Raw genomic sequence first — 13457 nt, forward strand, 5'->3', positions numbered from 1 at the left:
ACGTAAGTAGTGGCCCCCGTAATTAATTTACTGCCGCCCCATCTGGCTGGCCACTACGGAGTAGTCTATAATACGGAGTAGTGGCTGGCAGCTCGGCACCTCCTACTATACCCGACTGGGGATGTATTCTGTAGACTCTTGCAATATCAAGCAATGGCAAGCTTCAGAAGGAGGGAGAAAAAAATTTTACTAGCTTGTAGATGAAGGAGAAATAGATACCAGGTCTTACAAAATATTTCAACCAGAGGTTTGAGGAGGATAACTTACGGTGACGATGGCCCACTTGCCGGTGGGTTTGATTTTATTTTATTTTTTTTCTCTTTCTTTCTTCTTCAGTTGTGATTGTCAATTTTAAAATGAGAGACACCGAAAGTGACCGCGTCGCTTCCTGAGGCCCCGTCTCTGTCCCGTGATACAGTTAGTCAGGCAGGAGTAAATGAGTAAATGACTGAATGTGTGAGTGGACTTACTCCGTAATGGGTGGCTGCCTCAATTCCCTGGGTCCCTCCCTATCTACTCCGGACGACTAGTAGTCTATCTCTCGCCAATCTCTCTCTACCATTCCTCCCCTCCCTATCCCTCTACACGCCCACTCATTGCCCCCCGGAAATACACAAACAGTCATCCTTCTTCCATCTACACTCCGCGGAGTTACTTCTCCAGATCTTCTACCTTATCCTTATCAGTTCCCCAGAACCATGCCAATCATGCCCTAAACTGCCGTGCAGAGACCCTTGCTTATCTCCAGCACTGGTCTCGTTGGTCCACGCCTCTCAATGAGGGCCATGAACTGGGCCTCGATCGCCATGCCATGAACCCTGAGGTCATCTTCCTGCTTAGGTCCATGACTAGTCACTCCGGCTCTCGCGCTGGACGGTCTCTCTTACCGCGCGACCCAGTATCCACAGCCACGCTCAATCCGACTGCCAGGTGTGGATCCCCGGTCATTGCTCCTAGATTGAGTTCACAGGCTTGCCTTGGTTCTGTTTATTTCGCTGCTGTTGCTGCCGATAATAATATTTTTTGCCCTGCTGCCACCACCGTGTTGAGCTTGACCCATTTCCTAGGAGATACTGATTTATGTTTCTCTGAATGTTATGTCGTTTAATTTTATCAGAAGCAAGCCACTCGCATCAATCAACTGGTAATCAGACCGCTGACCCTCCTAGGAGATAGATAACTAGATAGATTGATGCCTTGAAAGAGACCTCCCACACGGGGGTGTCGGAGCATTTCCTACGCCTGAAAAGAACGTTTCCACTTGTGACACTATCCGAAGCACCGGTCTATATATACACGTCCTCTCCATCGATCTAATTCGGTCTTAATTCTCCTGTATTGCCCTATACCACACTCTCAATATCCATTGCACTTCCAGCGGGACCCAGTCGTCCGTTGGCCTACTCGCATCTAATACGCCCTGGTGGTGTTTTGTCTTTGTTGTGATACCCCTTCTCTCTGTACTTGCTTAGATCCTTCTGTACCTTACATCCTTGCTGTCTCCTAGTGGCAGTATACCATCAGTTGATTTTTTTCACCGACCGAATTTTTCTGGCGATGGATCACATCAAGCTACTCTTTGTCTCTCCGGAGATTAACCCGAGTAATCGCAAAGCACAATCAATCCCCATCCTCAACCCATTCGACAAGTATGGTCGAGTTTTCTTCTTCTCATGGCTGGGTTTTATGGTGGCTTTCCTGTCGTGGTATGCCTTTCCACCGTTGGTAAGTGACTCCTAACCCGTACGCATGCATGGACAAATGTTGACATAGGTTCCTCACATAGTTGACCGACACAATTCGCCAAGATCTGAAGATGACAGAGACGCAGGTCGCAAACTCGAACATCGTTGCTCTGCTCGCGACGTAAGCCTTCCCGCCCCATACTCCTGTTTTTATATAGACATCCGTTGACAGTGTGCTAGTCTGCTTGTGAGATTCGTAGCAGGACCCCTTTGTGACAAATTCGGTCCTCGTCTGGTCTTCATTGGGCTGCTGCTTTGTGGTTCGATCCCAACTGCCATGGCGGGTCTTGTCACCACCCCCAATGGCTTGATTGCCCTGCGCTTCTTCGTGGGTATCCTCGGAGGTACCTTTGTCCCATGCCAGGTCTGGTGCACGGGATTCTTTGACAAGAAGATTGTTGGGACTGCGAATGCTCTGGCTGGTGGCTGGGGCAATGCTGGTGGTGGAATCACCTTGTATGTTGAACATTGTATACCTCTTGATCATCTTACTTACTTGTCTCAGCTTCGTTATGCCCGCTGTGTACGATTCCCTCGTCAAAGTCCAGGGCTTGCCACCACACAAAGCATGGCGCGTGGCATATATCGTGCCGTTTATCATCATCGTCGGGGTCGCCCTAACCATGCTCTTCGTATGTGAGGACACGCCGACGGGCAAATGGTCGGAGCGTCATCTCTGGGTGAAGGAGGCCACCGAGTCTGAGGGAAACATCATTGATATCAACTCGGGACTTCCGTCCAAAGCCCCCTCAGTGTCCGACATGATGACGGACGTGGAGAAGAAAGGCGGCGCCCAGACTCCCATGTCTCTAGGAGCCGAGTCTCAGCAAATTGGCCAGTTCGATGCGCTGCGGACGGACACGGTAGTAGCACCCACACGCAAAGAGGCATTGAACGTGCTCTTCAGTATGTTCACTGCGGCCGTCGCCATCCCATACGCCTGCACTTTTGGAGCAGAACTTGCCATCGAGTCCGTTCTGGCAAACTACTATGTAGCGAACTTCCCCAGTATGGGACAGACTGAGTCCGGAAGATGGGCCGCCATGTTCGGGCTACTGAATATCATCTGCCGACCGGCCGGTGGTTTCGTGGCCGACTTTCTGTACAGAACCACACAGAGCCTATGGTCGAAGAAGATCTTGCTGGTCTCCTTGGGACTCATCACGGGAGCTTTCCAGCTTGCGATCGGACTCACCAACCCGAAGACCGAGGCCACCATGTTTGGCCTCATGGCCGGGCTTGCCTTTTTCCTCGAAGCCTGCAATGGCGCCATCTTTTCTTTGGTACCTCATGTATATCCATTTGCCAATGGTGAGCTCACTTTGAACCCTCGATTAAATGACTTTGTGCTAATAATAATAGGTGTCGTGTCGGGTGCTGTCGGCGGTATGGGCAATTTTGGTGGAATCATCTTTGCCATCATCTTCCGCTACAATGGGTCGCACTATGCTCAATCACTCTGGATCATCGGGGCGATCTCGCTGGCAGCGAACGTGGGCATTTCGTGGATCCGGCCGGTGGCGAAGAACCCGGTTGTGAGGCAGTAGTGCATTCACTTTGTTTATGAAAGATCTTGATGATATCTAGCCGATGCATTTCATTTTTATGTAGTAATCTTTTTGAGAATGAGCTTTACTATTACGATTCTTCTGATCTCCGTTACACCTTGCTTCCTCTGTCGAGTTTGCGCTCGCGTACAGCAACCCCGTCTGTCTGAGCTAGATCTCATGAAGCAGCCAAAGCAACCATGGAACACAAATTCTAGAAGCCATTCACAGCAGCACACAAATGCACAGATGTAGATCGGATAAGAGATCCCCGGAAGACAGCGGAAAGTCAAAGCGCAATGATGATGGCATAGCGAATACTTTGAGTTTCGGGTCCGATTATATGAAGAACCATATGGTTGGGATAGCTACCTTTCTTGAACACAATCAAAATAACTTGATTATTGCTTGCTTGAAACTGAATCAATACTACATACTACCCATTACACATCACACTGACTACAATATATATACCTGAAATACGAACTACCTACCAAAATGTCTCAACGTACGTCACCCCATCCCCCGAGTCCCCACTACCACTCCCTTCCCCTTAAATAAAATAAAATCCATACTGATGAAATGATAATAAATTATAGACCACGAAAACATCTTCGACAAAATGTTCCACCACCACAAACACCAAGACACCCAGCGTCAGGAGAACGACGACAGCGGCAAATACCCCTCTCAGCAGAAGAGCAATCTGCACGAAACAGAAGAGGAAAGCCAACCTTCGCATCATGGAGAGGAGGAAGGAGTTGTGAATCGATTTGAAAATTATATTAAGGAGGATGAGGAGTTGGAGAGGGAGGGGCAGACGTATGGGGGGTTGATGTAATACTTTATTCATTCATTTACTATTTATTTTGGTTTCTTGGGTTGGATTGGGGATGTTGGGGGTATTTATTATCAGTATTCAGTTTACTTTATTATCATGTTTGTTCTGAGGGTAGTAAGTAAGTAGGGTGAGTTGTAGTGTGTGATTGGTACTAATTGGCTCCCTTTAGCTATTGAGTGCTGAAGGACGGTGTACATGTACTATTGGCATTGATGGGTAGGTAACTATACCCTTAGTACTAGTAGTCACTAGTTACTACTGAAAAAGTAGCAGTAGTTGATGTTAACACTATAATTTTCAAATCCTGTAGTAGGTCATGGATGTCAAGGTATCAATCAACAGAAAGGAAAAAAAAAAAAAAAAAAACCATGTAAGAGAGTAATTGATAATGCATATAAACCCATCACACTACTTCTAACAATTCTTGAACAGAAACATGTAGTATCTAAGTCTTGTGCTATCCTACCCTAATCTATTAACTTCTTAGTATACAAACAAACACCTACAACATCAACCAAATCCCAATTCTCCACCACCACAACATCTAACTAGTACTCCGTAGTTAGTAAGTAGTGTGACCCCTCCCTCGGTCCATCCCAACCCCCAATTCGGGCCATCATCACCCCGAATCTACAACAAAAACATACATATACAGCAACTACTACTACCACCATACCATCATCTTATCCTCACTTCCAGAATTACACGTCCACAACCTCTCTCTCTAAAACCATCCCAACCACCCTCTCCCACCTCAATCCCACCAAGTAGTACATACCAATCCAACAATGCCCACCCGCCGCATCGCCCAAATCGTCCACCTCAAGCCCTCCGCCATCGCCGCATACAAAGAATGTCACGCGAACGTATGGCCCGAAGTCCTACAGCAGATCAAGGAGTGTAATATCCGAGATTGTATATTATCCCCTCCCATCCCCTCCCCCATTCCCGCGTGATAAACGAGGTGCAAAGTTATATGTATATATATATATATATATATATATATATATATAGAAGCAGAAGCAGAAGCAGAAGCTAATATGGGGCAATGGCTATTTACAGACTCTATCTTCTTCGATAATGAGCGGACGCTGTTCGCAACGTTCAAATATGTCGGGGAGGACTTTGAGGGTGATATGCAGCGGATGAAGGCCAATCCGAAGGTGAGGGAGTGGTGGGGGTTGACGGATGGGATGCAGGTATGTTCTTTATTATTTCTATCCATTAGTATGATGGTGGGTTAGAGGGAAGTGAGACTAATATATATTATGTGCAGGAGAGTCCGATTCCTGGGGCTATTGGAAGTGCTGAAGGTCCTGGGTGGTGGAAGGTATTGGATGAGGTGTTTTATACTGAATAAATTGTATCAATACTCTCAAGTTTGTTTCCGTCTTCACTCCTCACAAGTATAAAAATACATAAAAACTACTTGACGGATCTCATTCGGATCTCATATACATGCCATGCAACAATGGGTATCTTCGCCGGGAAAATCCGTAGCCGCAAATCAGCTGCTCCAAAAAACGCCGACTCCCTCTAACGCAAATATATCGGTAACCAATCGTTATAGCTCGTGCAACACCACTAAGATCATGCCAACCGCCAGGGTATAGGCAGCCCACGGTGTCGGTCTCATTCGGCGCTGCCAGGGACATCCTTCAGGATCTCCCATCCAAATTCGTCCTCTGGCCTCTCGGGCTCCATACCAAGCGCGTTGCGGTACGCCCGCACCTCATTCTGTAGGCCTGCAACAATCCGGATAGGTAGCTCTTCCTCCTCGGAGCGGAGACGGTACGCCGTCCGAATCATCTCAGCACACTTCATCGTCTGCGCATGCCAGTAGTCACGGTCTAAGCGGCTCTCCAGGTGGGAGTCACGCTCCGCTTGGAGCAGGTTGTTGTAGTGGCGTTTCTGAGACAGGTAGTGCATGTTGTTGTTTTGGCAGTAGTTGCGGATTTGCTCAACCATCGTCCCGAGGGTCGCCTCATATTCACCGATCAATTTGGCGTTCTCCGCCTGCTCGGTTCGTAAAACTTCAACTAAACGTCTCTCCTTGGCGAGGGCACGCTCGAGCTCGGTAATACGGGCACCTTAGCTTGTCAGCCGCTGTTCAGGGAAAGGGAAATTCAGACGATCACTTACCGGTGATTTCCCCGTTCACTTGCTGCAAAGTCGGGTTGGTACCCTCCGAACCAGACCGTTTCTGTCCCTGTCAGCCAGGTTAAACCAGACTATGAAACCTTCGTGAAAGACATACCATAATTTCCTCCGCACTAGTCACTATACTTTTCGTCATTTCGCGATTGTTCTTCAACACATCGCTCAACTCCAATACCATGTCGTAGAGATGGTGCAGATCCATCTGATGGCCCGCGTTCATAGGAACTCCACCGTTCATACCAGGCATTCCGCCGCCGTTGACCTGAGCCGGTGGATGAGGCATCGCAGGCGACATCGAGGGACGAGGAACATTGGGCATGCCCGAAGCACCGCCAGAGTTATCGCCGTAGCTGGCAAACATGGCCGACCCAGGGCTACTGCCCGACATGCCCCCACTGCTGTTCATCGACATGTTTGCGGAGTCAAAAGCGTTGTTTAATGCGTTGAACTCGGGATCGACAGCAGGATTCGGTTTAGGGAGGTTATGGTCGTCGTCAAAGCCGAACCCAGAGGACTCCAAACCCAACACTTCTTTTCTGAATTTCTCAAGGTCACGACGAGTAACGTGGGTGGAACGGCGGCGATGCCCACGCACAAAGGGTGCCTTGGAATCAGGGGAAGGCGTAGACGCGCTGATGATGCCGGGTGAAGAGGGCTCACTTTTGCTGTAGCTGGTGTGGTGCGCGGTCGGAGTTAGATCGTCAAGACTGGGGAAAGGAACCGTTGCGGTGAGAGCAGCAGACAATGGGGAAGCAGCAGGTAAAGCTGGGCGATGAGGGTCATCCACCTCGTCCTGATAGTGAACCGTGGCCGCGGAGAAGCCAAAACAGTCAAGCGTCGGAAATTCGGAAGATTCCAGCCGAGCACCAGCCTCGGCAGCGCCACAACTTGGGGCGGTGGCCGCACCAGAATTCTCCATGATAGCTAGTAAGTAGCTAGTTAAACCTGGGTTATGCCAAAAAGGGATGAATTCAAAAAAAGTGTGTGGTGAATGTGAAATAATAAGAGGAAGGGAAATCGATGGGTAGAAAAATAAAAATGTGGGAACCAGTGAAAAGAGAAGGAACAGAGCAGCTGCTTCTGCTTCTGCTGCTGCTGCTGCTCCTCTGTAAGTAGTAAGTACTTAGTCCCAAAAACAACCGTTTGGCTTTCGTTCTTCTCCCTCTTTCCTGTCACTGGCACTTTGCTATGATCGTTGCAGCCGCAGTCAATTGTCTGCTTCCCCCCTTGCAACTTCTCAAAGTTCCGGTAACTGCATGGGAAATCCCTCTAATTATAGCTGCCCAAAGGAGACCTGCGGCGTAGAGTCAAGAAATTGAGATCTACTGATTGATTATCCAGTTGCAATGGTTTTCATGCATCTGTGCGACCTCTTTTGCCGGCAATGCCGCACCCTCAATCTCCAGAAGGCAAATGTATGTATGAAAGGCGCAACGCTCTCATAAGTGTAGGCAAGGCATGCAATTTAGGTATTCGGGCATCCTTCCATTCCATTCAATGCATGAAGTCATTCTAGCCGGGCCCTTTCTCTCTATTTGTCATCACGTCATGTCCAATAAGGCATCTAGTTTCTGGTCGCACCCCAGATACGGCTTGTCCTGCTCCTGAGCCCCCAGTTTCTTCTTCCCCTGTTCGACTCGGCCGCCAACTCGCGCAACCAGCATCCTCATCTTGTCTAACTCCTGGACTAGCTCACCATCTCTCGTCACCAGATTAGGTTGGATGTGTTTCTGCGGTTCTCGGAACGGCTCCAGTAATTGCTGCAGCTGTCGTAATTGATCCAGGCGCCGTTGTCGCTGTTGCCGTAAGCGATCCAGGTCCGTAAGACGCTCCCGTAGTTCTTGGTATCTGTATCCCAATTAACCAGCTGAAACTGTGATCGGTGCGAGAGGTATCTCAGACCTAGCCCGCTGTTCTTCGCTCGCAGATTGGTCCTCTAGCTCCAATGGGAGTTGTGCGATATTCCTGCGACATTAGATCGATCCGCTTACCCAGCAACAGAGGTTCGAGGCTCACAGATGACTGGATAGATCCACCGATCTCTCAACCCCTTTTATCAAAGACCCTGGGTTGTGTATTGCCTGGGTTGCCGACGACCAGTATAGGCTGGTAATTTGCTGAGCGACATGCTGAACCGCTTGGGAGGAATAGACGATGCGACTGTGTTGTTTCAAAGCGGCGTTTACTGGTGTCCCATAGACTCGTTAGAAACACATGCAAAAGGAAGAACGATATGCTTATTAACCACAGTGCACGATAAGCGATCATGTGCAGTAATCCCAGGATGGTATGTGTGAAGATTTGATTCTGGATGCTTGCACTTACACTTTTGCAGAACATCACCGACCACCTTATCACTGAGATCATCCTCTTCAGTCTCGGCGGCGTAACTTCGCCAATCTTCGGGCGGCTCAAGGCCTTCAGATAGTATTCGGACTTGCGCCCTGATGAAGGATGACTTCAACTCGGAGATGGTACGAGTAGATTCCATGACTCCATAGTGAGGGATTGTGATCGGCTCAGAGGATAAAAGAGGACCATCGCGATTCGGCTTCACTGAACGCGTCCGGCGCTATCGATAAGCACACACGTGACGGGCCCCCTTCCGCCAACCTGCCATCCATCGTCCATCATTACCAGAGATTGGAGTCAACAATCTCCTTGCGTCTTGATGATTTGTACGTTTCATGCCGCAGATATTGCAGGGCTTCTGCGGCGCAGGTTTGGCCTTTAGGGTCTGGAATTCCCCTGCAGCTTTCATTGCCTCGGACCTTGATTGTAAACCATAAGCAACAACCGATCTCTCGTATCTAACCTCGGTAACTTGGACCCCAGGTCTGGTCTTCTACTACTCCGCCAAAGAACAAACATCAAGCGACATCTTCGTCTTACATCTAGATCACCTTTGTTGCTGCTATCTCTACCCATCTATTGTCTTCCCAGAACCTCTGCCGACTAGTATATCGCCACCATGGCTGACGATCAACGGCCGATAGGTCTGCTGTTCGACATTGGAGGAGTGTGTGTAAGGCTGCGCGATTGCCCAACCCAGAGATAATAGTCTGTTAATAAAGCTGCAGGTTGTCTCCCCCTTTCAGGCTATTCTGGACTATGAACTGGCCCACAACATCCCCCCAGGATGGGTGAACTTCAGTATTTCTCGTACCTCACCCAACGGCAGCTGGCACAGACTCGAGCGCGGGGAGATCAAGATGGATGCCGACTTCTTTAAGGAATTTAACAAGGATCTACGAAACCCTGACTTATGGAAGGCGTTCCACGAGAGACTTCAGAAACAGCGCCCGGATAGTGCGCCAACATCGGTTCCTCCATTACCCGCCCTGGACGCAGAGTTCCTCTTCTGGGAGATGATGAGGGTGTCTAGGACGCCGGATCCATATATGTTCCCTGCTCTGAAAAAATTGAAGCAGTCGGGAAAGTTCGTTATGGGAGCTCTGTCAAACACAGTGATATTCCCCGATGGACATCCATACAACACAGACATTGATGACAAGAAGTCGCAATTTGACTTCTTCATCTCATCTGCGCATACCGGTCTCAGGAAACCGGACGGGAAAATATATCAGGTTGCGCTGCAAGAGATGGAAAACGTAGCAAGGAAGAAGGGTCTAGGCGGTATTCGCCCTTCTGACATTGTGTTCCTTGATGACATTGGAGAGAACCTTAAGGGCGCAAAGAAAGCCGGCATGCGAACCCTGAAGGTTAATCTGGGACGGACCCAGGACGCTGTGAAGGAGCTGGAGAGGATGACCGGCCTTCAGTTGCTAGAAACTCCAGAAAAACCCCGGCTGTAAATAGTATAATTTGGCGAGCTAGTAAGATTATATCCGGACAGCTACAGATTTATAGATGTGATATTTCTTCCAAATCAATATTGCTGAAAGAGAAGAGTTGGTTTTGATTGTTCGGAGTACGGAGCAAGTGGTGGTACATACTTCGGTCCTTCAGCCCGCTCGTGGCCAACCGCAGTCTGGCGCCGGGATGCAGCCACGCTAAGCGAAGCCTTCCACAAAAGACATCCCACGAAATTTCCCATCTCTTCCTTTGCAGCCACCGTCGACAACCCCCGTCATCAACCAGCGGCAACCGTCAAAATGGTGAGTTTTGCTGTAATTCTCAAGTGACTGGGAACCGAATTCGTCGCAAATTCTCCCGTCGCCTGAACGAAAATTTCAGGTCATCCCACATGGGCGACCGCACTGTGGGATTGGAAACGGGTCTTTGCAAGATGCTTCGGACGGTCTTTCTCTGAAGCGCAAATTGCTGACTCGACTGTGTCTTGTAGCCTTTCCACAAGCTCGTCAAGAACAGCGCTTACTACAGGTAAGAAATTTACAAGACCCCTCATTTCGTCCAAAATTGTCATGGAACTAACAAATTTTCTCTCTACAGCCGCTACCAGACCAAGTACCGTCGTCGCCGTGAGGGTAAGACCGACTACTATGCCCGTAAGCGCTTGATCACCCAGGCCAAGAACAAGTACAACGCCCCCAAGTACCGCCTGGTCGTCCGCTTCACCAACCGCGACATCATCACCCAGATCGTCTACTCTGAGATCTCCGGTGACAAGGTCTTCGCCAGCGCCTACTCCCACGAGCTCAAGCGCTATGGCATCACCAACGGTCTGACCAACTGGGCTGCCGCCTACGCCACCGGTCTCCTCCTCGCCCGCCGTACCCTCAAGAAGCTCGGCCTGGATGAGCAGTTCCCCGGTGTCGAGGAGGCCGATGGTGAGTACACCCTCACCGAGGCCGCTGAGACCGACGAGGGCTCCCGCCGCCCCTTCAAGGCTTTCCTTGATGTCGGTCTTGCCCGTACCTCCACTGGTGCCCGTGTCTTCGGTGCCATGAAGGGTGCCTCCGACGGTGGTATCTTCGTTCCCCACTCCGAGAGCCGCTTCCCCGGTTTCGACATCGAGTCCGAGGAGCTCGACGCTGAGACTCTCCGCAACTACATCTTCGGTGGCCACGTCGCTGAGTACATGGAGGGTCTTGCCGACGACGATGAGGAGCGCTTCCGCTCCCAGTTCCACAAGTACCAGGAGGCTGGTGTTGAGGCTGGTGACATTGAGGAGCTCTACACTGAGGCCCACAAGGCCATCCGTGAGGACCCCTTCAAGAAGGACGAGGATGCTGGTGAGAAGAAGACCAAGGAGGAGTGGAAGGCCGAGAGCAAGAAGTTCCGTCCTGTCCGCCTCACCCGCGAGCAGCGCAAGGAGCGTGTTGAGCAGAAGATCCGTGAGCTTGCTGCTTAAATGTCGGACTTCTGAGGCCGATCGTGCTTGATGGTTTTCACCCCTCAAAAAAAGAAACTATGAGTGCGATAGTCAAAAAAGTTTGATAATTCTCTTTGAAATATAGGGGAATTAAGGTTCTTCTTGCCCACTACTACTACTACTTTTTTTGTGATATCCAGTAGTCTTGATGAAATCTTCATGACCGGAGTTTATATGGCAGGGTTGAGTTTTTATGCGTTCGGAGCAACTAAGGAACGCGCACAATGGGATATTAATTGACCATCTAAGAAGTGCTCCGGTAAAATGGCAGTGTAGACACAATTTGTAGATTCCACAATCATGTCCGCCATACTAGTGTCACAGTGGACCATCATCATAAACCCCCCGCCATCCTTCAATCGTCTTACATTCTCAGTCCAAGTGGATTAATCTATCGATGGATTGTTCGAAGACCCCTCTCGGATATGTGGGGGAACAAGCAGCAAAATTTCGGTAGAAGCATTGTGCAACCCTCAAGAAGGAGCATCTTCCCGCTCTGGGTAACATGCATCGCGCACTAGTCCTCATTCGGCCTAGCCCTGAAGCCCTAACTGCCATTCCTGTGCCGTCACTCTCGGAACATGTTGCTCTGTCCGGCCAGTTGCTTCGAGATGATGAGGCTGGCTGGATAGTATACCTTCCTCGGAGAATGTAACCTGTACCATTTATTTGTCTGATGGGGCCATGGAGAAAATTTTTCTGTCTGCATCGAACTAATGTTGATTTGACGCAGTCCATGACGAGTTGATATTGCTAACGAATGCGGATGCTTCGGCATGGTCGTACGAAGACATTGCTTGCTACTGGTTACTTACTAGTAGTGGATTACTAGTTAGGCACTTGTTGGTGGTTGATGGCAGACAACAACAGCGGCAACAACGACCCAACCCGAGTAGATCGGACGCTACTGTGTAGTACTACCAACTAAGTAGTAAGTATACTCTGAGTGTAGGCGGGTAGATATTCAGCCCCAGGCTTAATCTGATGAATGAGTGAATGACATGTCATTCCTTAAGCGAGAGAAGAAACTGGCAGATGACATCATCCGACTTTCTAGTTAAGCATATTCTGCGCAAAGATCATCCATGCTTTTCAGGCTGATCTGTGTAACACCGTATGACATTTCCATTCTTCTTTTTCAGTCTTCAAGCCTCATACGTCGGAGCTGATATTCCACTAAGGGCGCCGCCGTTCAAAGTACGTACGTACTAACTAACTTGGCTATGTACTTTGAGCAGGGATGGCAAAAAAGAAAGGTGCACTTTGCTGGTTAGAGTGTATGATCAACATGTTCTCCTCTCGGGTTCCATAAAGTGGATCGTGTTAAGTTCAATGGATCAAGGCACCACGTACTATGGGAACATGGGTTATTATACTCTGTTATTCGGGTTGTTTAATTTGCCATCGAACTCGACTCTTTCGATCTTCGGTTTGCTTTCTTTCAGATGGCTCGGAGAAATAAACTTACTATCTTGTGGTTGTGTCCGCTGAGAGGGCAGGTGTGATGATCATGATGGATGGGCGTGTGGTGAGAACGCCACTCGAAAGGGAAACTGAAGAGCGGGAACTTGAGATGCCAGTAGTGGGTAGATGCTGGAGATAGTAGAGGGTTAGTTAAGAAAGGAGATCGCTCGCGTGGCTTATCATTCGATCAGTTCTTGCTGTTGGACAGACATGAACTCATAACTAAACTACATTATTAACCAGAACAAGAGATCTAAGTAGTAGCTGTGGGATCGCAGTCGATCGGGGTCAGGTGCTAAAAAGAAGAGTATCTAGAACCTATCACGTACACACACACACACACGCATTATGTAGAGTAGTAACCCAGGAAAGAGTAAACGAATGGCAAGATGAACAACGCACAC

The 13457-nt window shown here is 49.1% G+C and overlaps 7 protein-coding genes across 7 annotated transcripts; 5 read left to right on the plus strand and 2 right to left on the minus strand.

Annotated features, from left to right (window-relative positions):
* The first annotated feature begins 1518 nt into the window (after positions 1–1518).
* Positions 1519–3375, plus strand: BO79DRAFT_205699 (MFS transporter). Its single transcript, XM_025681867.1, has 5 exons — positions 1519–1725; positions 1787–1866; positions 1926–2201; positions 2251–3056; positions 3108–3375. Exons 1-5 carry the CDS (start codon positions 1558–1560, stop codon positions 3290–3292), a joined length of 1515 nt encoding a protein of 504 aa, XP_025533792.1. The 5' UTR covers positions 1519–1557; the 3' UTR covers positions 3293–3375.
* Positions 3376–3790: 415 nt separating this feature from the next.
* Positions 3791–4133, plus strand: BO79DRAFT_260703 (uncharacterized protein; the record flags this gene model as incomplete). The annotated part of the gene is made up of 2 exons (XM_025686414.1): positions 3791–3800; positions 3892–4133. 2 exons carry the CDS (start codon positions 3791–3793, stop codon positions 4131–4133), a joined length of 252 nt encoding a protein of 83 aa, XP_025533793.1.
* Positions 4134–4842: 709 nt separating this feature from the next.
* On the plus strand, positions 4843–5629 carry BO79DRAFT_74590 (L-rhamnose mutarotase). Its single transcript, XM_025689683.1, has 3 exons — positions 4843–5048; positions 5196–5332; positions 5410–5629. Exons 1-3 carry the CDS (start codon positions 4922–4924, stop codon positions 5491–5493), a joined length of 348 nt encoding a protein of 115 aa, XP_025533794.1. The 5' UTR covers positions 4843–4921; the 3' UTR covers positions 5494–5629.
* BO79DRAFT_241522 (uncharacterized protein) lies at positions 5535–7212 on the minus strand (the record flags this gene model as incomplete). Its single annotated transcript, XM_025685128.1, has 3 exons — positions 5535–6223; positions 6276–6336; positions 6391–7212. 3 exons carry the CDS (start codon positions 7210–7212, stop codon positions 5766–5768), a joined length of 1341 nt encoding a protein of 446 aa, XP_025533795.1. The 3' UTR covers positions 5535–5765.
* A 451-nt stretch (positions 7213–7663) lies between these two features.
* BO79DRAFT_183980 (kinetochore subunit FTA4 family protein) lies at positions 7664–8828 on the minus strand. The gene is made up of 4 exons (XM_025680296.1): positions 8619–8828; positions 8310–8478; positions 8196–8258; positions 7664–8141 (listed from the first exon to the last, which is right to left on the minus strand). The coding sequence occupies exons 1-4, from the start codon at positions 8782–8784 to the stop codon at positions 7835–7837; spliced, it is 705 nt and encodes a 234-aa protein (XP_025533796.1). The 5' UTR covers positions 8785–8828; the 3' UTR covers positions 7664–7834.
* A 436-nt stretch (positions 8829–9264) lies between these two features.
* BO79DRAFT_205706 (HAD family hydrolase) lies at positions 9265–10108 on the plus strand (the record flags this gene model as incomplete). Its single annotated transcript, XM_025681868.1, has 2 exons — positions 9265–9312; positions 9374–10108. 2 exons carry the CDS (start codon positions 9265–9267, stop codon positions 10106–10108), a joined length of 783 nt encoding a protein of 260 aa, XP_025533797.1.
* Positions 10109–10360: 252 nt separating this feature from the next.
* On the plus strand, positions 10361–11820 carry BO79DRAFT_212196 (60S ribosomal protein uL18). The gene is made up of 3 exons (XM_025683157.1): positions 10361–10411; positions 10600–10637; positions 10707–11820. The coding sequence occupies exons 1-3, from the start codon at positions 10409–10411 to the stop codon at positions 11566–11568; spliced, it is 903 nt and encodes a 300-aa protein (XP_025533798.1). The 5' UTR covers positions 10361–10408; the 3' UTR covers positions 11569–11820.
* Positions 11821–13457: the final 1637 nt, after the last annotated feature.

This window comes from Aspergillus costaricaensis, assembly GCF_003184835.1.
Source record: "Aspergillus costaricaensis CBS 115574 unplaced genomic scaffold BO79scaffold_69, whole genome shotgun sequence".
Taxonomy (NCBI): Eukaryota; Fungi; Ascomycota; class Eurotiomycetes; order Eurotiales; family Aspergillaceae; genus Aspergillus; species Aspergillus costaricensis.